Source organism: Vombatus ursinus, unplaced genomic scaffold, assembly GCF_900497805.2.
Source record: "Vombatus ursinus unplaced genomic scaffold, bare-nosed wombat genome assembly UNPS02010980.1, whole genome shotgun sequence".
NCBI lineage: Eukaryota > Metazoa > Chordata > Mammalia > Diprotodontia > Vombatidae > Vombatus > Vombatus ursinus.
The window spans coordinates 3,971,160-3,996,590 of NW_020950758.1; the positions used below are offsets into that span (position 1 = coordinate 3,971,160).

Genomic DNA, 25,431 nt, shown 5'->3' on the forward strand with positions numbered 1-25,431 from the left:
GGCAATGGACCCAGAATGAGACATACACACGGGGCAGGGCGATTGTGGGAACGTGCTCTGGGTGACGACGCATATTCGTTCTGAGGGGTTTTTTCTTTTAAATTGGGAGGGGGGAGTAGGAGAGAAAGACAGAAAACAAATGCTTATAAACTGAAAAACAAAATGAAAATGAAGCAAAATGGAGACCAGGCTCAGAACTCACTCCTCGGGACGTCTCCGTCATGCCCGGTAATCTCCCTCTCCTGGACCATCCCGGCAGGCCAAGATTCACAGCTCAGAAGCACCTGGCCCCTGGGCTCCTCCCTCCCAGGAACCCGTTAAAGGCGAGCATTTCTTAGCAGATTTCTTCCCTGTGCCCCTGGCTGGGTCCCTCCTTCCCTCATCCATCTCCCAGCCCCATTTGTATCCCCAGCACGCAGCACAGTGCCTGGCATGCGGAAAGCGTTCACGAATAAATGCTTGTGGACCGGCCCGGCACCAGCTGCCTCACATGCAACATTGCCCCTGACGTCGTTCTGGAGCTGAGCGTTCTGATCCCACAGAGGGCTGAGAGGAAGGTTGTGCCAAGGTGCACAAGGCCCAGCTTCTAGGACCGACTCCTACTTACCAGCTGTACATCCCTGGGCAAGGGGCTTCCCTTTTCTGGGGTTCAGTTTCCTGAGCAGTTAAATGTGAGGATGCAAAGACTTACAACTCTAAAGGCCTATGCTGTGAGTTCTGATTATCAGCGCAAGTAGTTAACTTTAGTAAATGCATTTTTTGGAAAGAAATATGATTTTTGATTCGCTAGTTCTTTCAAAGACTGCAGCTTTCAAAACAAAAAACGATCTCCACACCCCATCTTTCTGGCCACACTTACCCGTGGGGGGGCCAAGCTTGCAAGAGCAAAGCCAGGTGCTGAAATTCCACCTGCTGACGACTGGCCTCCAGGAGCCCCAAAAAGAGAGTGGAGCGTCTCTCCTCATTCTCAATGTCAGCAATGGTCACCTGCGGGGGGAGAAAGGCGTGAACGCTGGAGAACAGGGCCCCGGATGCCCCTTAGCCACGGCCCAGGAGCGCCTGGGCTGCGGCCGAACCCTCCCGGTGACCCTGACGCCAGCCCCGTCTTGTCGGACCCTTGCCTCCTTCGCACCACACTCTTTGAGCCCCGGCTCCCTTCGACGCTCAGCTGAAGAGCCACCTCAGCACCCTGATGGACTCCCTCTCCAGATGCTAGTGCTCTGAGCCCCCCAAATAATTACATCTTTATTTTGTGTAATTTGTGAATTTGGAGGCAGCTATGGGAAGCAGCAGAGAGAACATCAGGCCTGGAGTTGGGGAGCCCTGAAATCCAATCCACCTCTGACACTTATCAGCACTGGGACCCTTGGGGGCAAGTCCCTTAAGCCCTTTCTGCCTCAGCTTTCTCATCTGTAAAATGGGGATACTAACACCACCTCTGGAGAAGAAAATGGCAAACCACTCCAGTATCTCTGCTAAGAACACCCCAAATGGGGCCACAGAGAGTCAGACACGACTGAGACCTCCCCCACAGGCGTGCGTGAAGATCAAACGGCCTAACACCCAGACAGGGCTCTGAGATCTTACAGTGCTACATCAGTGTAGGACATCACACCACCATGTACATACGTGTGTAGCGTGTGCATGTACGTGTGCGAGTCTGCAGGGGAACAACATGGAGTTTAATAGAAAGAAGCCTCAGGATGACCTCAGAGCATCAGGGTGGGATTCCAGCCAGGTGTCCCTGGGCAAGGACCAAACCGCTGGGGGCCTCAGTTTTCCCTTCTGAAGAACAGAGGGAGGGGACGAGATGACCTCAGAGGCCCATGCCCCCTCTATTCCCCCAGCAGCACACCAGCTTCCCCCAGGACGGCGGTGATTTCATTGGTGTCTCTGTACCCACACAGAGTTTGGCACAGTGCCCCACAGCACATGCCCTGCGGGGAGAAAAGGACTTCCCACACATTGTGTATAGAGGTCCACAGGCGCATGCATACATGCACATACATGCACACACATGTGCACAGACAGGAATAAGGACAAGGCCTGGGATTTCACTGGCATAGGGAACTCCTGGGAGAAGAAACTCTGTCTACAGGAGCAGATCTGCTCCTTCCATGAAATGCTTAGCTTGGAGAGCTGATAAGTGGCTGGCTTGCGGTCCCCCGGCCATGATATTCAGAAGGAGAAGGGAAGAAGCATTTGGAGAGCGCCTACTATGTGCCAGACGCTGTGTTAAGCAGATAGGATCTCGTCTGATCCTCACTACAACCAATCTGGGAAATGGGTGCTCATTATCCCCATTTTACAAACAAGGAAACTGAGGCAAACAGAGGTAAGCGACTTGCCCAGCATCACCGAGCCAGGAAGTATCTGAGGCTGGATCTGAACCCAGGTATCCCTGACTCCATCTTCTGCAGTCTCAAATCCTGGTCTTCCTGGCTTCAAGGCCAGCTCTTCGTCTGCTCTGACGCCTCCCCGACATCTTCTCTTTCTAGTCTTTAAACTTTATTTTTAAGAATATAGACCACATTCCCAGAGTTCGTCAGGAGTTTACCAAGTGCTCTCCTTACAACGACCCTATGAGTTAAGCAGTAAAGTACTATCTCCATTTTACAGAAGAGGAAGCTGAGACCAGAGTTTAAGTGATTCGTCACCATTGACAGGGGCTGTGGGTGCCAGGGTTGGGACCCTGCACATGGCTCTGTCTCACGCTGCCTTCCTGCATATGCCTAAGTTTCTGCAGAAATGTTTTATTGTAGTTTTTATTTTCCATTTTCTACATGTCTCCAGAGTGGCTTACAATGCTATGATAGCGTGATGGAAGATGTGTGGAGAATGAGATAAATTTAAACCAAGTGATACTGAAAATATGGATCGTTTTCCCCTTTCTTTCTTTTGTTTTTTCTGTATCCCATCACATGACAAAATGAACCAGACTAGAATTTGCATGTCTGACAGACCAGAGATGCACTTTTCCCAGATACCCAACAGTTTGATGTCTTTGCTTTTGAATTAATCTAAACAAACCACATGCATAATTCCTTTCCCAAAGCCCATTTCTATCTTCATCTCAGCTATGTCCCACCCCCCCAAACAAACAAAAGCTGGCCAGTGCATATATAGCAGCAATTATGAATATTTACTCTCTTTTCTATTATGCAAATAATCTTCAGAGGAAATACAAATAGTCTCCGGAAGCACAGGAAGATACTTATTTTTGTTTCTTGCTAAGAAAAGACAAGAATTCAAGAATGTCAGATACGGAAGACATACTAAAACCCAGACCAGAACGAGGAGCAGCAGAGACTGAATTCACCTGGTACCTAGGTTGCCTTGTATACAGTAGGTGCTTAACAAATATTGATCGAATTGAATTGAATATGGAACATGGAATGGAGAGCTTAGAACTTCAAGCAGGCATTTACAGAGTTTCTGAAGGGTCAGAAAATGCCTAGTATATCTGGTCCTCATTGGAGGCTCGTATCAACATGGTGGAGCTTCCAAAGGCTATACCTCCCAGCTCTAGGCCGTCCACATATATCATAGCTGGGATATCTAGGCCTTTATCCCAGCTTCTATTCAGTGTGAAGACAAACAGCTCTAAGGATGTGTCTGTCCCTCGTGCATTCTACTACAGACCTTATTTCTCCATTGCCATAAAACCACTGATGACAACTCTTCCAATTCAGTCACTCAGTTTTGAATATACCACCTTCCTATCCTACGGTCCAGCCCACAACTCTTTCTGCTTCCAGTGAGAGTCTGACTTTGTCCACTGCTTTGCTGAAAGCTGGATAAACTTTTTCTAAAGAAATTCCCTGGGGGCGGAGTCAAGATGGCGGAGTAAAAGCAATGATTTGCTTGAGCTCCCCCCAAACCCCTCCAAATACCTATAAAAATGGCTCTAAACAAATTCTAAAGCAGCAGAACCCACAAAAAGACAGAGTGAAACAACCAGCCCAAGACAACCTGGATGGCTGATCAAAAAGGTATATCGCGCTGGGCTGGGAGAGGAGCGCAGTTCGGCATGGGCGCGCAGGCTGTAGAGAACCTGGAGCAGACCTCACAGGACTGAATTGTGAGCAGCTGTGGTGGTTTCCAGACTTCTCAATCCACGAACGCCAAAGACAACTTAGAAGGTCAGTGGGAAAAGTCTGTTTCGACAGTGAGAGAGAAGCTAGGTCTCAGCCCCAGTTCCTGGGTATGGACCGGGGGCAGCAGCTGCTGGCCCACAGAGTGAGGGAGAATTCAGTGGCTGATCAGAGGGGGATTTCAGGGATCTCTTTGCTGGTGCAGGATTCTCTTGCTTTGCACATGCTTGGATCTGGGTCACGGTTCTGGGTGGCGGTCCTGGGGTCAGGAGGAGCGCTGGCAAGGTAGAGTTTGTAGTAGCTGTGAAGAGGAAATCCTCCTCACAGTTCCAAGACAGAAAAGAGTGCTTGTGGTCACTCAGAGACCAGAGCACAGGCCAGGAAAGCAGTAAACACCTCGCCCTTGATCATAGCACCTTGGAAGAACTGAAAATTTACAGGTCCGTAGAAGTAACTCTGAAAACAGCTGCACAAAACTCCGGCTTGGGACAGTACATTCTCCACACTGGAAACAGACCCCTACCTTAACAAAGAGTTTATAACTCAAGTAATTGGCTAAGATCATGAGCAAGCAGTGCAAAAAGAGTCAGACTATATTATCTTACTTTGGTGACAAAGAAGATCAAAACATACAACCAGAAGAAGACAACGAAGCCAAAGCTCGTACATCCAAAGCCTCCAAGAAAAATATGAATCATTCCCAGGCCATAGAAGAGCTCAAAAGGGATTTTGAGAAGCAAGTAAGAGAAGAAGAGGAAAAACTGAGAGTGATGCAAGAAAATCATGAAAAACAAGTCAACAGCTTGCTAAAGGTGATTCAAAAAAATACTGAAGAAAATGACACCTTAAAAAATAGCCTAACCCAAATGGCAAAAGAGGTCCAAAAAGTCAATGAGGAGAAGAATGCCCTCAAAAGCAAAACTGGTCAAATGGAAAAGGAAGTCCAAAAGATTACTGAAGAAAATATTTCCTTAAAAATTAGAATGGAGTAATTGGAAGCTAGTGACTTTATGAGAAATCAAGACACTGTAAAACAAATCCAAAAGAATGAAAAAATAGAAGAAAATGTGAAAAATATCTCATTGGAAAAACAAATGACCTGGAAAATAGATCCAGGAGAGAAAACTTAAAAATTATTGGACTATCTGAAAGCCATGATCAAAAAAAGAGCCTATGGGGGCCGCTAGGTGGTGCAGTGCATAGAGCACCGGCCTTGAAGTCAGGAAGACCTGAGTTCAAATCTGGCCTCAGACCAAACACTTGACACGTACTAGCTGTGTGACCTTGGGCAAGTCACTTAACTCTGATTGCCTCATCAAATAAATAAATAAATAAATGAATAAAGAGCCTAGACATCATCTTTCAAGAAATCATCAAGGAAAATTTCCCTGATATTTTAGAACCAGAGGGCAAAATACAAATGGAAAGAATCCACCGACCTCCTCCTGAAAGAGATCACCAAAGGAAAACTCCTAGGAATCTTGTAGCCACATTCCAGAGTTCCCAGGTCAAGAAGAAAATATTGCAAGCAGCCAAAAAGAAACAATTCAAGTATTGTGGAAACACAATCAGGATAACACAAGATTTAGCAGCTTCTACATTAAGGGACCACAGGGCGTGGAATATAATATTCTGGAGGGCAAAGGAGATGGGATTACAACCAAGAATCATCTACCCAGCAAAACTAAGTATAATCATTCAGGGGAAAAAATGGTCATTTAGTGAAATAGGGACTTTCAAGCATTCTTGATGAAAAGACCAGAGCTGAATAGAAAATTTGACTTTAAAATACAAGACTCAAGTGCAACATGAAGAGGTAAACAGGAAAGAGAAATCATAAGAGACTTATTAAGGTTGAACTGTTTACATTCCTGCATGGAAAGATGATGTTTGTAACTCACGAGACCTTTGTCAGTAGTATGGTAATTGGAGGGTAAAAATTATATGCATGTATATATAGATATAGATAGACAGATAGAGGGCACAGGGTGAGTTGAAAATGAAGGTGTCATATCTGGAGAATAAAATTAAGGAGTGAGAGAGGATTATACTGGGAGAAGGAGAAAGAGAGAGGTAGAATGGGGTAAATTATCTCACATGAAAGAAACAAGAAAAGGCTTTTACAGTGGACGGGAAACGGGGGAAGGTGAGAGGGAATGAGTGAATCTTATTCTCATTGGATTTGGCATAAGGAAGGAATAACACACACTCAATTGGGTATGGAATCTATCTTACCCTACAGAAAATAGGGGTGGAAGGGGACAAGAGAGCAGGAGGATGATAGAGGGGAGGACAGATTAGGGGAGGGGGTAATCAGAAGCAAACACTTCTAAGGAGGGACAGGGTCAAAAGAGAGAATAGAATAAATGGGGGGCAGGATAGGATGAAGGGAAATATACTTAGTTTTTCACAATATGACTACTATGGAAGTGTTTTGCATGACTACATATGTATAACCTGTATTGAGTTGCTTGCCTTTTCAATGAGGGTGGGTGGGGAGGGAGGAAGGGAGAAAATTTGGAACCTAAAGTTTTAAAAACACATTAAAAAAATTTTCACATGCAACTGGGAAATAAGAAATACAGGAAATGGGGTATAGAAATCTATCCTGCCCTACAAGAAAATAGAAGTGAAAGGGGATAAGGGGGGGGGTGAGATAGAAGGGAGGGCAGATTAAGGGAAGGGGTATTCAGAATGCAAGCCATCTTGGGCTGGGGGGAAGGATGAGATGGGGAGAAATTTTTGAACTCAAAATCTTGTGGAGGTGAATGTTGAAAACTAAAAATAAATTTTAAAAACAGACAAAAAAAAAAAAAGAAATCCTCCTATTTAGTTAATTGCCCTGGTCTTGTAATGCTCTTCATGTAGGGAGCTTCTTGGTGTGAGAAAGTTCCATCCACCAAGGCGGACTGTCAGGTGCTCTTGGCGAGGTTCTTCGGGCAAAGCTCAATGACTTCCTTGCCCAGGGTTACACACCACTATGTGTCAGAGGTGGGACTTTACCCAAGTCATCCAGACTCCAAGGTAGCCTTCTGTCCACTGTGTCACTGCACTTAATCACACTGTCCAGAAAGGCTCAGCCCTAGTGATGCTGGCCGTGAGACTGTCATAGCCTTTTTCTTTTTTTCCAGAAATAATCTTTATTCACACATATGTCTTTTCACATTCCATTTTCTTCATTTCCAAATATATCCCTCACCCCTTATCTAGCAACCCATCCCTTTTAACAAATAAAAAAGGCAGTTCAGCAAAGCTCACCAATGTATTGCCTGAATCAGACAGTATATGCCATACTCCACACCCATAGACCCCCACCTCAAAAGAAGGGAGGCAGGGAAGAAGGGAGGGAGGGGGGGCACATTTCTAATTTCTCCCTCAGGGCCAATTTGTTGGCATGTCTCATTCTTTAAAATGTTTGTTTCTAAAATCATTCAAATAAATATTTTCACATAAAAAGAGAACAGAACAAGAGGACAGTGCATGACACAATGAATCTCTCTCACAAAGAGCTTGTTCTGTTTGTTTTTTTAAGTATATAATAAACTCAACATATTTTCAAAGCTGTCCTGTTGGTCTGTTTGCTTCTGAGCTTCACTCGGGTTTCTTACATACATTTTTAAAAAAGCTTCAATGACTGTCTCCTCTTTCCTTTTTCTTTTTTTGGGGCAACAGTATTGTGTTTCCCCCCTACCCTTTAGATGCTTCCCCCCGTGGGAAAAAAGAAAAGAAAAAGCAATCCTTGTAACAAATAAACACAGTCAAGAGAAGCAGACCCCACGCTTGGCATGACCCATTCCTGAAGAAGTCGTGCTGGTGCTCTGTGATCACCGCTGCCTTTTCTGCACGTTCACTGACCATCCTTCCATGACACGCCGGACTAGAATGCTGTCAGGAACTGAAATCAAACTCATTGGCCTCGAGTTTACTGGGACCCTTTTCTTCCCTGTTTGGAAAAGGAGGACACCACGTGCCCCTCTGCTGTCCAGCAAGACTTCTCCCAGTCCCCATGATCTTCCCAAGTGTAAGCAAGGATTCGCCATTCACACCCAGCGTGACGCAGTGCAAGCCAACTGAGTGAACAAGCACTAATTAAGCACTTTCTGAAACACCGCTATTCTTACACGTAAACAATGAAGAGACTGTACACTGCACGTCTGTCAGGCAACGCTCGATTTTGAATACTCCTGTCACCTGAAAAATCTTAAAAGGTCTTCACTTAATGCTTAAGATGGCAGCCAGCTCTGACACACTCAACCTTGTCCCTGATTTATTTAAAAAGAATATTATTCTTGCAAAGAGTGAAACAGATGCATGGAAACAACCCAATATTTGCATCAAGAGATGCTGTCACTACTTATTTGTGTGTCCTTGGGAAAGTCTCCTTTCTTTGGCCCTCATTTTTCTCATGTATAAAATGAAGGAGCCAGACTAGGCAGTCTATCAGTTTCCTTCTGATTATAACAGTCTATGTGCCTAAGAATCTATTAAACACCAGATACAATGAAAAAAATGTCACTGTGATATTCAAACCCATACACTAAGGCATTCAGGCTCCCAGGATTTGGAGCTGCAGGGAACCTTGGTGGTTACACGGTCTAACCTGAGCTCCACTGAGGTCTAGGGGAATGACAACACCTCCTCGTTGGCACGTGGTGGTCCAGAGGTGGGTGTCATACCCTACCCCAAGGTCCTTCTGACATCTTCCTTCCACTACTTCAGCGGTCTCCCTTCCCTGACGGAGACATCCTCTGACTCAGGTTCCTTCCTCAGCTCCGAATCACGCATCCAAGCACAGTCACCAACTCTCACCAGAATTCTGTCCTCAAGGTCAGCAGAGGAATGCCCACACTGTCCAGAGGCAGCCGCTCCAGGACAATCCCAGCCTGTCAGCCCTACCCTGGAAGAATGCTGGCAAGGAGGTCACCAGTGATCTACAGACTTTCTGAGCTTTGGCCAGGCCAGGTGCGGAGGAGACACTTCTCCTCCACACCAGAACAGACGAGGAAGAAAGGGCAGCTACAAAGAGGCAGAGGAAAGCGGCATGACTGGATGTCATCCTGCAGCCCAGGGGAAAGGTGAGACCACCTCATCACCACCTTGGCAAAAACCAAGAGGATGTTCACCCTTGCGGTTTGCCAAAAGGCCCTCCTGTCTTTGGGGGATCGCATTATGTGGCACAGCAACGATCTCCATTTGGGCAGTGCCCAGGTTGAACAAGCCTCCTTGCTGGCACAGCCAGCTTGGTCATTCTCTTCTCTAGGAGAAGCTGTGCATGCTAACTGAAAAAGAAGGCTGGGCAAGGAGTCAGGGCCCTGTCAGGCCAGGCAGTCAGCACTTGAATAGCCATGGCTCTCACGAGGAGTACACTCAGATTCAGATGCCATCACCTGCGGTGGAATGAATGAACCTCCAAAGGGCGAAGCCATGTGCCATGCACTGCCGTATAAATACACCATTCAGCAAGGCCACTGCTGCCCTCAAAGAGCTTAGGTTTTACAAGGGGAAGACAATTCATCCGTCCCAGGCAGCCCTCTTCCATTCAGATGCCATAAAACACCCACCATGACAATGGCCAACACTCCGGGTGTCTGAAAATTCATGTTTCCCATCCTCTAGCTGAGGCCTCACTTCGTATGACGGGTCAGTCTCCCAGAATCATGGACTAAACCTCCCTCTTGAGTTGGCTCTGCCAAGACGTCTTATATGATTCCCACATATGGATGCAGAGAATCTCGTTGGAAGAGACCTTAAAAGATACATTCTGTCCTTATTGAGTCACAGAAAAAAAGCCAACAGAAACGAAACACAAAGGAATCTTGTATTCTCCGTCTGTTTTAGTTCATTTGGCAACTGTGAAGATCTGAACTGGTATAAAAAATTATTTGCAAAAACTCACTTATTCTTTCCTCACATTTTCATCAAGAGTCCTCCCAAGGCGAGCACAGAACTCTCAAAGACTCTGTACATATGAGAGAGCAGTGCATGGGTCAGAAGTTACTCTCCACTCCCGTTGGAAGGACTGTACTACCACCTGGGATCTTACTGCCCTCATTTGGTATCTTCAGTGATTTCCAACAAAGCCCGAAAACCAGCCCCTCCAATGCTGCTCACAGACCTCCTCCTATGCATGGAGCATAAGAGGAGAACCGTGGTCACCTCTCTGTCATCTATGGAGGCAGTAGAGCACGACAAAAACAATGGAAAATGGTGCCGTTTTTCATCTGTTTGTTATCACCCTTCCAGTTCTATCTTGGGAGGACCTGGCTTTGTTAGGTCCTGAGCCAGGGTTTCCGCACACTCATTTTCTCCTCTACTGCTTTTGGCTATTTGGTCAGGCAATGGTGCTGGTAGTCTTCCACCTGCCCCCACTGTGGGCACTTTACAAATGAGTTTATACTCTAAATTTGTGTTGCACCTGGTTGTCATATCTCCAACTGGAAGGCATCGGGCTGGTTGGACACGGCTTCTGGGCTATGTTGGCCTCTTCCATCTGACAACTGCTTTACCCCAGACAAACTTCTGTACAAACAGTGATGATACATGTCGAGATCTTTTCATTCACAGCTCATTTTCTGCCTCAATAACTTCTCTAAGTAAGTCAGATTGGAACTGCAATAGCTGGACAGTGCCCTCTTCATACCTTTATCCTATCTTCAGACTTGGTATTAGTTTTGATGATTCCTCTAACTCATCATTGGAAAGTTAGGTTGCACAGTGGATAGAGCACTGGTCTTAGAATCAGAAAGACTCACCTGCATAAGTTCAAATCCAGCCTCAGCCACTTACTAGCTAAGTGACTCTGGGCAAGTCACTTAACCCTGTTTGTCCCAGTTTCCTCACCTGAAAAATGAGCTGGAGAAAGAAATGGCAAACCACTCCAGTATCTCTGCCAAGAGAACCCCAAATGGGGTCACGAAGAGTTGGACCGACTGGAATGACTGAACAACTCATCATCAATGTCATGCAAGCAAGGACCAACAGCCGATTCAAAAGTGACTCCCACATCAGGAGCGCACTTCTGTCCATTTTCCTTCTTGGTGATATTCTTTGGTGCTCGCCATTTTGAACAGTTCCCACTCTTTTCTTAAAGACAACATCAATCAATCAATGAATCAATCACCAAGCATTTCTTAACCACCCACTCTGTGTCACTCTGCCAGATGCTGAGGATACAAAGAAAATGACTGGAATGATCCCTATTTGCAAGGCATTTACATGCAGGAATGAAGTGACTCCAAACATCTGGCCCCTTTCATTTCTTAGTCCCCAAAGACATTTCCCAATATGCTTTTCAATGTCCTCCTATGTCTACCTGGAAATCACTGGATATCAAAATACAGGTTTACTTGGTTGGCAGGATCCCATCCAGCCCTTCCTAGAATTTCTCTTTTCTTCTTTTTTTTTTTTTTTTTTGGGCTGGGCAATGGGGTTAAGTGACTTGCCCAGGGTCACACAGCTAGTAAGTGTTATGTGTCTGAGGCCAGATTTGAACTCAGGTCCTCCTGAATCCAGGGCTGGTGCTCTATCCACTGCACCACCTAGCTGCCCCTCTCTACTCTTTTCTTATCTGACACAGAGAGCGACACATTTGACTGGACTGGATTGGATTAAATAAAGCATTTATTAAGCATTTGCCATGTACCAAGCACTATGGTAAGTGCTGAGAATCTAAATACAAGCAAAAAGAAGGGCCATCCTTGCCCTTGATGACCTTACATTCTAACAGGGAAGACAACACAGGAGGAGAGATGAGAAGGAAGCAAGGTGGAAAAGTAGTCTGGAGAGTCAGGAGTTAAACCAGGTTAGAAATGAGCACAGCAGGTGCATCCTCAAATGAAGGCTCTAGGGAAGAACTCGCCAATCAGAAGCAGCCACTGCACAGGCTGAAATGATCTTCTGGGAGGCACAGCGTAACGGAGAAAGGGCTAGCTCTGGAGTCAGAGAAATCTGGGTTCAAGTACTAACTGTGAGACTATGGGCAATAATTCTCTTAAGCCCTCAGTGAGCCAGGCAACTCCTAAGACTACCAGGGAAGTACTAGTTGCCTATCTGAATTAGGGGACAGAGTTTCCACACTGGGAGTTCTTCACCAATGACTTGCCAGTCCAACCTACTCACCGGACCTCCTAATAATCACTGTAAATATTTTCAGTACGTCCTACACAAAGAAGACAAGTGAATTAAGGATCAAAGGACCTAAGGAGGGAAGGGACTTAGAATCTATACAACACAGAATGTCAGAACCAGAAAAGACCTTAGAATGTGGAATGTGAGGGGCTGAAAGGACTTTAGAACATGAAAATTCGGAGTTTAAGGGACCCTAGAACACGGTTTGTCAGACTGGGGAGGACCTTAAAAGCATATAACCTAGAAAGTCAACAGTGGAGAGAACTGTAGAAGAGACAAAGCCAAAGCTGGAAGGGCCCCTGGAAGACAGAATGGCCTTTACAACAGGCACAGAGAAATTCAGGGCTGGACGGTACCTTAGGACACGGACGATTGAAACAGCAAGGAACCTTAATTATGGAGTGCAGCAAAGGTAAGGGGAATTAGAACAGGGCATTTAATTCAACAAACATTTCCTAAGCTCTGACCACATGCAAAATGCAAAGTCAATGAAAGACTGAGGAATGGGAGAGATGCCGGAGAAGGACAAATGGCACTCTAATTTTCAAAAAAGACAAAGAAATGGAGGCTACTTATTGTAGGACAAAGAGTTTGACTTTGATTTCTAGAAAAATCTTAAAATGTATCATGAAAAGGGCAATCAGTGAGTACCTACAACAGGGAATCCCAAGAAGACCAAAAGCCCAGCTGGCTTCACCAACAACATGGCACACCACGATGCCAGGCTAAGCTCACGTCCTTTGGTGACAGTGTGATTAGACCTGAATATAAGGGGAATGCTGTATGTCTCGCCGCCTTAGGTTTTCCAACACTGTTTAGTCTCTTATGATATTGCTGTGGACAAGACACAGGGAACTAGGGGTTAACTAAAAGAACCATCAGGTGGGTTCAGAACAGACTAAATGAACAGAAACAAAGCACAGCTCTTACTGGCCTTGTGTTGCCATCTTGGAAGGAGTTCTCTAGGGAAACACGCGACAGGTCTCTCCTTGACCCTCTGCTACTTAAAATGTTTATCAATGACGTAGATAAATGTGTAAGGTGTTAACATTAAATGTGCAGATAACACAAAGCTAGGAGGGTCCACTGACATATTGGATGATGGTGTCACACTAGGCTCAAAAATCAGTCTATGATAAGAGGCCATTAAATATAAAGTGAAGTCCTGCATGTGAGTATTAAAAAGACAAACACACACACACACACACACACACACACACACACACACACACAAAACCTTTCCAAGGTCCAGTTGAGGAGACTAAGCAGTTTGTCTGAAAAGTGAGTTTGAAGGGTCAGTGAATACAACCTCTCTAAGTTGACAGTACATCCTGGGGGCCAAAATAACAACATGGTGTTAGACCGCCTGGAGAACGAGGAATGAGGGCGTTGAGTAAACTGTAGGACAAAGAGCTTAATTCCTGTTTCACATGGAGCCTATGCATCCCCTCAGCCTGGACACATCTGAGTGCTGTGTTCAGCTTTGGGGGCTCCATTTTACCCACACTGTAAGGGGCCTGGGGATCATCTGATACAGAGTTAGAGAGGCCGAAACCTAGGCACCACGTGACAACGTCCACATCATCTGGGGTACCTACCTCATAGACGAGCTCACTGATGAGCCGTTGATGGACCTAATCAAATGAGATGACCCATGCAAAAACTTGAACACCTTACAGAGCTAGAGAAATGTCAAATGGTTGTTATTTAAAGATGCGAATTTGATGCCTGGTTTGGTTTGGTGACTTATCAAAGGTCACCCAGGTAGTAAAGTAGCATTCTCCTTGCCTGGACCATGGATTCTCTGGGAAATATTTCTTTCTCAATTCCATTTTCCTTCTCCTTCACCTCTTGTCCACAGTGAGCAGGAAAGCTCCACTGATTTCCTTTCACACATAGAAGCTGTCCTCAAACTGAGCTACAGGATGCTGAAATAGGTCTTTCATCCAAAGGTAACTACAGGTTCCCTGCTTGATGAATATTCATGTCCCCTTCTGCTCCTGCAGGGCTTTATCAGGCAGCAGGCAAATCTGGTACCCCCAGGCCAGCCCCTTCCTGGCTGTTCCCTGAGGGCCCCACTGTACCTCTCGCTTTAGGGGGGAATCTGGCCTATCACTGCCATGCATCTGCTTATCCGTATCCAAGACCCCAGAGTTGACCAAGGGTGTTCCATTTCCCCCATGAAGCTGCAGCAGCTCTGACTTGGTAAATACTTGTGGTTGCTCCAAATGAATAAGATTATCATCCCATTGAGGAAGCCAGCTCACTGCGGCTTTCCACAGCGCCTGAATGTAATTTCATTTCTTGTTGGTATCTCTAATCCAAGTAGGTGGGTATTTGCATAAAAGCCATCATCAAAGATGGACATGACCTGTGGAGGCAGCCAGATAGGGAACAAAAGTGAGTGATGGCCTGGTATCCAAAGAATGCTGGGAAAGTTGGATGAGAACTTCCAACACGTTGCGGGGGTCAACTGTGAAGGACTCAGAGACACAATGGGGTAAGGAAGGGAGGACAGGGATGGCTGCAACCTATACCAGTGGATGGACAACCACACCACAGAGTCTGAGATCCACGGAATATTGATATTTAACATGGTCTGCCATACTGCATCCATTTTTAGACAAAGCTTCTGCCAAAACCACTGTTGTCGTTCAGTTTTTTCCAGCTGCGTCAAAACTCTTTGTGACCCCATTTGGAGTTCTCTTAGCAAAGATACTGGAGTGGTTTGCCAATTTCTTCTCCAGCTCATTTTACAGAGGAGGAAACAGAGGCAAATAGGGCTAAGTGGCTTGCCCAGGGTCACCCAGATAGGAAATGTCTGAGACCAGATTTGAACTCAGGAAGGTGAGTGAGCCCTCCTGAATCCAGACCTGGGCTCCACGCACTATAGTGCCACCTAGCTGCCAAAACCAAGGCAGACCCAAAAATAAATGTGACCTCATCCCTGTCCAAAGGGAGCTTCCCAGATAACATGGGAGATAAGCCAACAACATAACAAATGCACCTTTTTCTAAGTTCTCCAGGCTAGCTTGAGTGACTTCTTGTTTCTGTCCCATGTCTGGTCTGGTCCTTCCAGGTGCACCCAGGCAGCACTTGTGCTCAGGGTCTATGACCGGGCTCATTGTTGGGCACCTAAAGATGAGTGAGTCTGGATTCTCTGGGAGAGAAGCAAGGTGTGCCCTAAAAATTAAATGGAAGTTGTATGTAAAGTAATAAGCAGGAGGAAAGATGATAAAAGAGAGCTCCAGAGGGCAAGGAGGAAGAGTAGAAAGAATGGACTAGGGGCATGGGAGGGGTGGGGCCGACGGGAGCTTTGGCCAAGGCACAGAGACTCTCAGGCACAGGCACTCTCTGAGGCTGGCAGACGTTCTCACCGCCATGCATCTGCACGGTTGGATCGCAGGGCAATGCTGCTCAGAAGTCCCACTGCTCATCACATGACAAATAAATGCTTTCTTCAAGGCCTACCAAATCTTATCCCAACCGACAAGGTCAGACTAGACCCCTTCAAGACCTCGCCACACAGGACTCGGGGCTGCTCCATGATCATGGCGCATCCTTTCTCACCTCCATCCATCTGGACGCATCATCTCCCAAGCCTACAGCAGATTCTTGCACAGTTCTCTCTGCCTGCTGGAATCCTCTCCCTTCGAGGCTCAGCTCAGGCAGTCAACAAGGTACCAGCGCCTCCATGAAATCTAACTTTTCCTTCCCAACCAGAAGGAATTTCTCTCCTCCTTACACTTCTCATTCCTTTCTGCTTCACTTTTCCCAAGACCTCACAGGGACTTCAAAGGGACTTCTGTACCTTAAGGCTACAGGTCTCATTCCCTACTCTTCCCATTAGAAGGTCAATGACAACAGTACCTGTGGTTCTTAATGCTTGTATGCACAGCATCGAGTGCAGTGTATGTGGTAGGCACTTAATAAATGTCACCAAGCACAGTGTATCTGGTAGGCACTTAATAAATGTTGCCTGCACTGAACTGAAATGAAATCCTCACCTACCTCCCTATGGAATGAAGATGAGCCTGGGCTTTTCCACATGGACAAGACGGAAGAGCCTCTATCCTCCATCCATCCCAAGAAGACCAGAGCCTTCCACCACAAGATTATCTGTCCATGAGGTGACCAGGCTAAGGCCTAAGGCATGAAGAGGCTAGCACAAGAGGGAGTCCTCAACTACCAAAGCACGCTCATGAAAGGTCTTCACTTTTCCAAGGCCTTTCCTATCTACATCTACTATGATCCCACAACATTTCAAGGCAGGTGAGTTAGGTACTATCCCAATTCCACAAATGACCTGTGGCCTAGAAGTTCCAGATCTATGCCTCTTGTCCAAAGTGAAACATGGGGAAGCCAGGAGAGCTAGGATTTGAATCCAGGTTCCACAGCCCCAGCCCTCAAAGGCCAATCATTCCCAAGGGAGCCAATGAAGAAGTCCCCTGACGCCAATGCTGAAAGGAAGAGCATGTGGCTGACGCACCACACTGAGGGAGAACCCGCTCCCTCCTTAAGTGGAGGGGGCCCGTGCTACTCTCTGGATAACTTGACTTTGGCCCTCCAAGAATGAACCTAGCTCTCTTCTTATCTCAGCGGTTCCCCAGATAGAGCTAAAGCAAGTCAGAAGACTCCCACACTTATGTCCCCTTTGTGACAGGCATTCTGAAAAGAATGATTTTCTCAAAGGCCCAGAAGAACCAAATCTGACACATTCATGGAGAGGCCTCTGAGAAACCAGCAGTTCTGGGAACCTCAGTTTCTTTATCCATAAAATGGGGGTAATATATGTGCACTACCTGCCCCCAGAGCTCTTCTGAGAAAGTGTTCAAAAACTGTCAAGTGTTCTAGAAACTAGCTATCTATTGTTATTATCATTCGCTTCTAGTGAGCGTCTGCAGAGACTCTGCAGGTGCCTTTTAGCACCTGTGAAAACACAAACAAAAAAAGAAACATGCAGAAATGGTGGGGGCTAGAATTAGCAGGTGTCCTATGTAATCTAGTCTAACTGACTCTACTCATTTAAGCCTGATATTTTACCTCATTACACTAATTGAAATGCACATAGCACTTAAGACTCCAACATTTTGTGGAGAAATTAAGAGCAAACCTGTAGAGGACATAGGATGCTAGGAGCTCAGGCTATGAGCTGGCCCCTTTGTCCCCTGCTGGTGACCCCTGCCTGGAGCGTTCCAGGTCCCCAAGGCGAGGAGAGAGGCCAGGGCCCCATCAAACACAGGCCGAGAGAGAGCGTGGAGCAAAAAGCCGGGTTGGGGGCGGCACATGGAGAGTGGAGTGACCATGGGCAAGCTCCTTCTTTCTCCTTTTTAGGCCAGAGCATCCCCAAACTTAAAATAAAGGGAGCTGGATTCTATCATTCAATCAATCCACAAGTGTGTAGTGTCCGGCCACCAACACACTATAGACTGGGCGTGGTGTTGGGGGTCTGAGAACAAGTCAGAGCCAGGGGAGATGGTGGGGCATGGGAGGGAGGCTGCCGCTGTCCCTGCCTGTCTCAGCACAGACGATCTTAGCATCCTTTCTCCAGGGTGTGCCCGTGGGCTCTTCACCTGGGCGCCCTGAAGGCAAAGCGGTCTTCGGCATGGTACAAGGAGACTCCGAGCCCTACAGACTCCCATCCTCCCTCAGGGCCTCAGGCTCCTCATCTGTACAACGAGGGGATCAGCCCCCACGAAATCTAACACTCCGCCCCAGGGGCTTGTGTCCCTCACGGGCACAATGCCGTTGGACACCTGCCCACATCAGGCACCTCGTGAACGACAGCTGCTCAATGAATGAACTCACAACAGGGGCGATCCTCAAGGAAGGAGCCTCGGTTCGCCAAGGGTCCTCCAAGGGCCGGACTCCAGGCCGCTTCATGGCTATCTCTCCCCATGTCCAGGATGCTCAGCCCAAATCCCTCCTCCCGCAAAGAAAGCCACTTCCTGATCCCTCCTGGATGGCAGGTAGCGTGCTTCAGCCTTTGTGGTATCCCTGCGCTTAGCGCACAGAGTCAATCCCTGGCACAGAGTAAAAATCGTCTTACCCATTAATATTCAGTGATCTCAATTAACACCAAAAATGGTTTTATTTATTTTTGTTGTTTTTCCATATCACAGTTGCTTCCCAATGACCCTCATTCTGCCAAGACTCCTTCCGCAGTAAAGGACGAACGGTGAAATGAATCAAGCCAGCCTCTCAGCCATCCTTGACAGCACGGGCAGCGTCCCACGTTCACAACCCTCTGCCTTTAGAACGGAGACTGGCCATGGCGCTCATCAGAACCCCAGGGTCTCCAAGCGTGGCTTCCGTTCAGCGCACTGGGGTCATCAGGTGTGAAAATCCTTCTGATTACATTTTTTTATTTTCCGCCTCAGCTCATGGAAATCTTCCCAAGTCTCTCTGATTTCCTCATCGTTGCCATCTCTTATGGCACAAAAATGTTGCATTCTATTTCTAGACCACAACCCCCAACCAACCAGCAGTCTCTTTGTTTCTAGCTTCTCCCTAAGGTGAAGAATTCTGCTATGAATACTGAGGTACATATGGGATATTGTGCTCTGTCTTCAATCTCCCTGGGGTATATGCCCAGAATGATATGCTGCATAGGAACATTTTAATCGTTTTTTCACCTAATTCCAATCTAATTTTCCAAGTGGTTGGATGGCTGTAACCCTGGTGCATTAGAATGTGCCCATCTTTCCAAAGTCACCCATTTGTTCTTTTAAAAACCGGTAAATCCTTTGACATCCCGTAAGCAAAGTATAAGGTTTACAAAGCTCTCTAAAATTTGTAAGCCTTACAGCATAGATGCACGTTAGCTATTTTCGTATTTATCTATGGGGGAAGAGCTCTTTGTCCTAAATGCCTGTGCTGATTCCCTAGGTAGCCTGGGTATTATTACTTCATTACAGAAGTTGGATGAAAAACGTGTTTCTACTTCACTTCTTCTGTGTATTCGACCTGCATTGACTTTGTACATTTTTAGAAATTTTTATAAAATCCAAATTGTCCATTTTGTCTTAAGTGAACCCTTCTACCTGTGCTTTACTTAGGGATTCCTCCCCTGACCACAGGTAAAACGGGGCCGCCTTCCATTCTGGGAGGACTGAACGCCAGCTGGGAGAGGGATCTTAGAACTGAAAAGGTCAGAGCCAGAGGAGACCTTGGAACACCACATGTGATGGTTAGAAAGGCCCTCAGACACCAACTAGTCTAACCCCGTCATGTGCCATGTCAGGAAACTGAGACCCAGAGATGAAGAGCAGCCTCAGCACATCCCAAAGGAAGACCACCTCATGCCTGACTCAGAAAACTCGCTGTTTTTATAAAGAGACGATAGGGTCAGCTACAACCCCAAATGCAGATAAAGTGAAGGTGGAAATGTAAACATTCTAGGCCCCATGTTGCTTCTGCATTAAAATGAAGAGAAAAGAGTTCATGGTGATGGGGTGCTAAAATAATTTTTTAAAAGAAACATCCGTATTTTGACCCACATTCTTCATGCACCAGTTAACTAGAAAATTACAAAACCTGCGTAGTTGAGATAAACGTTAGCACAGGGATTAGCGCAACTCTCCTGACCCATCTCCACTGCCCCCCCACACACACGGGGTGAGCTCCTCGAATTCTGACGAGCGAGGCCAGCTACCAGGAAGGTGCGGCAGCACCCACCTGCCAGGGTGGAAGCAGCCTCCAAGAGAACAGCCTGGCTGCATTCCCAGCACCGTGATGATTGGGGTGGGGGGGGACCTCCTCTTACAGCACCTAGAGCGTAATTAAATATTAAGTTTCTCTTTGATGCATGCAAAGTCTGACTACGAGGATTACCAGCCACACTGAGGCTGGCAGACCCGCGTTTCTGGTAACTGAACTTTGCAATGTCATTATCTTTCCTTATCTTTGCTCATTAAGAAACTATCTTTAGCCTCCCTGTTACCTGAAATCCAACCAGGACCTAGGAAGGCAGAAAGGGAAGGGCAGGACGGTTCAGTCTAAGGGACGGCCCAGCCTAGGGCTCAGGAGCTGACAGGTGAAGAAAGCCTGGTCTCCCCTGGCCGGGCAGCTGACCTCACAGAATATAAGTGGGTCATCTGACTGCAGGTGGGCCTGAAGAGGAATCATCACCCCCACCACACCCTAAGACATGGCCCTTCCTCCTGAGGCAGTCCATGCCACCCTGGACCTCTCCTAAGAGCAGGCCTTGCACAAAGCCCAAACCTGCCTCAGCAGCTCCCACCTTCAGGTGCCCGTATGGAACAAGTCATCCTTTCAGATGATGTTACTGTGGGTCCTCCCGTCCCATCCAGAGTCACCTCCCTCCTGCTACGCCTTCTCCAAGCTAGCCAGGCCTCATACAGCAGGGCTTCACGCCTCCATACCATTCATCAACAAGCGTTTATTAAACACCTGCTGCATGCCAGGCATAGTACTAAGAGATGCAAAGACCAAAGGAAAATAGTCCTTCCCTTTAAGGAGCTTCCAATCAGTTGGGAGAAATGATATGTACCCATACTTATACGCACAACATGTGTACAAGGTCAAGACGAGATGATTTTGGACCATTTGGCAGGAGGAGGGGGATCAGAAGGCCTTATGTGAGAGGTGGTCCCTGAGCTGAGCTCTCAGGGGGTCTAAGAGGCCGCGACGAAAGAGGCGTGAGTGGGAGGGGCAGAGCCAAGATGGCAGAGTAAAAGCAGTGACTTGCTTGAGCTCTCCCCCAAACCCCTCCAAATACCTACAAAAATGGCTCTAAACAAATTCTAGAGCAGCAGAACCCACAAAAAGACAGAGTGAAACAAATTTCCAGCCCAAGACACCCTGGATGGTTGATCTGAAAGGTATATCGCACCAGGCTGGGAGAGGAGCAGAGTTTGGTGTGGGCACGCAGGTAGCAATGAACCTGGAGCAGACCTCAGAGGACTGAATCGTGGGCAGCTGTGGTGGTTTCCAGACTTCTCAACCCATGAACGCCAAAGACAGCTTAGAAGGTAAGTGGGCAAAGTCTGTTTTTGTGGTGAGAGAGAGAAGCTTGGTCCCAGCCCCACTTCCCAAGCATGGCCCCAGGGCAGTGGCTGCCACCTGAACTTCTGGCCCACAGACTGAGGGGGAATCGATTGGTTGATCAGAGGGGGATTGCAGGGACCTCTTTGACAGTGCTGAGGTAGGAATCCCTTCCTTTGCCCATGCTTGGATCTGGGTCACAGTTCTGAGGGGCAGTTATAGGGCAAGGAGGAGTGCTGGCATGGTGGAGCTTGTTGTGGCGGTGGCGCCACTTATCATAGCACCTTGAAAGAAATGAAAATTTACAGGTCCCTAGAAGTATCTCAGAAAACAGTTGTACAAACTCCCGAAGCTTGGGACAATACATTCTCCACACTGGAAGCAGACTCTTACCTTAATAAAGACTTTAAAACTCAATAATTGGCCGGGATCATGAGCAAGCAGAGCAAAAAGAGTCAGACTATATTATCTTACTTTGGTGACAAAGAAGATCAAAACATACAACCAGAAGAAGACAACAAAGTCAAAGTTCCTACATCCAAAGCCGACAAGAAAAATATGAATCAGTCCCAGGCCTTGGAAGAGCTCAAACAGGATTTTGAGAAGCAAGTAAGAGAAGTAGAGGAAAAACTGAGAGTGATGCAAGAAAATCATGAAAAACAAGTCAACAGCTTGCAAAAGGAGACCCCAAAAAAATACTGAAGAAAATAACACCTTAAAAAATAGCCTAACCCAAATGGCAAACGAGGTCCAAAAAGCCAACGAGGAGAAGAATGCCCTAAAAAGCAAAATTGGCCAAATGGAAAAGGAAGTCCAAAAGATCACTGAAGAAAATACTTCCTTAAAAATTAGAATAGAGCAATTGGAAGGTAGTGACTTTATGAGAAATCAAGACAGTGTAAAACGAATCCAAAAGAATGAAAAAATTAGAAAACAATGTGAATTATCTCATTGGAAAAACAACTGACCTGGAAAATAGGTTCAGGAAAAAGAATTTTAAAAATTATTGGACTATCTGAAAGCCATGATCAAAAAAAAGAGCCTAGACATCGTCTTTCAAGAAATCATCAAGGAAAACTGTCCTGATATTTTATTTTAAAACCAGAGGGCAAAATAGAAAATTGAAAGAATCCACCGATCTCCTCCTGCAAGAGATCCCCAGAGGAAAACTCCTAGGAATATTGTAGCCAGATTCCAGAGTTCCCAGGTCAAGGAGAAAATATTACAAGCAGCCAGAAAGAAACAATTCAAGTATTGTGGAAACACAATCAGGATAACACAAGATTTAGCAGCTTCTACATTAAGGGACCACAGGGCATAGAATATGATTTTCTGGAGGGCAAAGGAGATAAGATTATAACCAAGAATCACCTACCCAGAAAAACTGAGTATAATCCTTCAGGGGAAAAAATGGTCATTTAGTGAAATAGAGGACTTTCAAGCATTCTTGATGAAAAGACCAGAGCTGAATAGAAAATTTGACTTTAAAATACAAGACTCAAGTGCAACATGAAGAGGTAAACAGGAAAGAGAAATCATAAGAGACTTATTAAGGTTGAACTGTTTACATTCCTGCATGGAAGATGATATTTGTAACTCATAAGACCTTTGTCAGTAGTAGGGTAGTTGGAGGGTAAAAATTATATGTAAGCATATATAGATATAGATTGATAGACAGATAGAGGGCACAGGGTGGGTTGAAAATGAAGGGGTCATATCTGGAGAATAAAATTAAGAGGTGAGAGAGAATTATACTGGGAGAAGGAGAAAGGGAGAGGTAGAACGGGGTAAAATATCTCACAAAAAAACAGAAAAGAAAAGGTTCTTACAGTGGAGGGGAAACAGGGGAAGGTGAGAGGGAATGAGTGAATCTTATTCTCATTGGATTTGGCATAAGGAAGGAATAACACACACTCAATTGGGTATGGAATCTATCTTACCCTACAGAAAATAGGGGTGGAAGGGGACAAGAGAGCAGGAGGATGATAGAGGGGAGGACAGACTAGGGGAAGGAGTAATCAGAAGCAAACACTTCTAAGGAGGGATAGGGTCAAAAGAGAGAATAGAATAAATGGGGGCAGGATAGGATGAAGGGAAATATACTTAGTTTTTCACACCAGGACTACAATGGAAGTGTTTTGCATGACTATATATGTATAACCTGTATTGGGTTGCTTGCCTTTTCAATGAGGGTGGGTAGGGAGGGAGGAAGGGAGAAAATTTGGAACTCAAAGTTTTAAAAACACATTAAAAAATTATTTTCACATGCAACTGGGAAATAAGAAACACAGGAAATGGGGTATAGAAATCTATCCTGCCCTACAGGAAAATAGAAGGGGAAGGGAATAAGAGAAGGGGGGGTGAGATAGAAGGGAGGACAGATTAGGGGACGGGGTATTCAGAAAGCATGCCATCTTGGGTTGGAGGAGGGGTGAGATGGGGTGAAAATTTGGAACTCAAAATCTTGTGGAAGTAAATGTTGAAAACTAAAAATAAATAAATTGAAAAAAAAAGGAAATAAAAAAGAGGCTTGAGTGGCAGGAATGAAGACAGGCAGGGCAAGGGCCCACAGAATGCCACATGTTGCCATGTGACCAGAACATAGGCTGTAAGGAGGCTCAACTTTCAATGAGCAGGTGTGTGCGTGGACAGGAGGGTACGTGAACTTACGTAAGTGTGCAGGGAAAGGCAACACCCAATGTTTACAGAGGTTGAGTTAGTTTGCAAGACGCCTCACAAGTAGGGTCTCACTTGAGCCTTATAACATTATTGTTCCCACTTTGCGGGTGAGAAAACCGAGGCAGACAACGGTTACATGACTTGTCCAGGGTCAACTAGCTAGTAAGTGTCTGAGGCTGGACTTGAACTTAAGTCTCCCTGACTCCAGGTCCAGAGCTCTATCCACTTTGGCACCTAAGGCAGGGGGTGTGTATGTGTGTAGACTGGAAAGGTGGGCAGAAGCCTTTCTGCCAAGTACAGGAGTTTGTACTTGATACCAAAATGAATGAATGAATGAATGAATGAAAAAACATTTACTAAGTACTTGTTCTCTACCAGTTCCTGTGCTAAACCTCGGGGTACTAATACAAAAGGTAAGCCTGGAGGGTTACTGAAGAGCAGAGAATGATGGAGCAAAAGAACTGAGAGTGTAGGAAGTCTGAGGAGCCAGAGAGTGGTCCAGGAGGGCTGTGGACCTGAGAGGGGCCACAGAAGTGGGAGGGGAGAAGACTCGAATGACACGTGAAAGAGTCCACCCTCTATTCCTGAGGCCACGTCAGATCCTGCTAAGAGGCTTCCAGGGCAGCCAGGCAAGAAGTGCCGCTGCCAGCTCCTCTTGGCCATGCCCCTCCCCCACTTCACAAGCCCAATGGGACATTGGCAGAAAAGCCAACATGGCGGCTCCCTCTGCTAGGATGAGGGAAGTCTCTACCAACGATTCCTCCAGGGACGGAGAAGACTCAGGCTCTCCCATCTGCCCTGCCATTATGTGCCAAGGTCATCTGGGCCTTCCCATTTGCCCTCCAGGCCTCCGGGAACCACCATCTGACCTGCTGATGCCCCCAAGGGCCTCTGGGCCATGCTCTCCGTCCTCACCACTGTGCCCTTAAGACTTTCGTACCTTTCCACTGGCCCTGCAAATGATCTCCTTTACACGTCCTTGTGTCCCGCAGTTCAAGTGTGATCTGTCCTTCAGAGCAGGGATAGTCTTGTCTTGTTTACCCATCATTTAGCACAGAACTAGGTACACAGTAAACACTTAATAAATCATTTTTCATCCATCTGCATTGTATTATCTGATTAGGAGAAGTAAAGAGGCCTTCATGCAAAACACTGATCCTTCCTGTTCTGAAGTCAGGCTCAGAATGCCTCCCTATCTGTCTCCAGAAATAGCGTTAGAATAGCAGAGAAAAGAGATGGAAAAGTTCTCTGGGCTACGTTCCAAAGGGTTACTAGTCACTTTAAACATTTCTGAGTTTCTACAAAAATGAAGAACAAACTAAAAAAAGAAAGAAAAAGAAAAAAGAGGGAGCAAGGAAAGGAAGGAAGGAAGGAAAGGAGGGAGGGAGGAAGGAACGGAGGGAGGGAGGGAGGAAGGAAGGAAAGGAGGGAGGGAGGGAGGGAGGAAGGAAAGGAGGGAGGGAGGAAGGAAGGAAGGAAAGGAGGGAGGAAGGAACGGAGGGAGGGAGGGAGGAAGGAACGGAGG

The 25,431-nt window shown here is 46.3% G+C and overlaps 1 protein-coding gene across 2 annotated transcripts in view; it reads right to left on the reverse strand.

Annotated features, from left to right (window-relative positions):
* The window catches only part of NBAS (neuroblastoma amplified sequence), a 267,157-nt gene that overhangs the window by 25,629 nt on the left and 216,097 nt on the right, over positions 1-25,431 (reverse strand). For both annotated transcript variants that reach the window (XM_027855628.1, XM_027855629.1), the window contains one exon: positions 860-987. In XM_027855628.1, the coding sequence (XP_027711429.1) occupies positions 860-987 (128 nt within the window). The remainder of the gene's footprint in view (positions 1-859; positions 988-25,431) is intronic.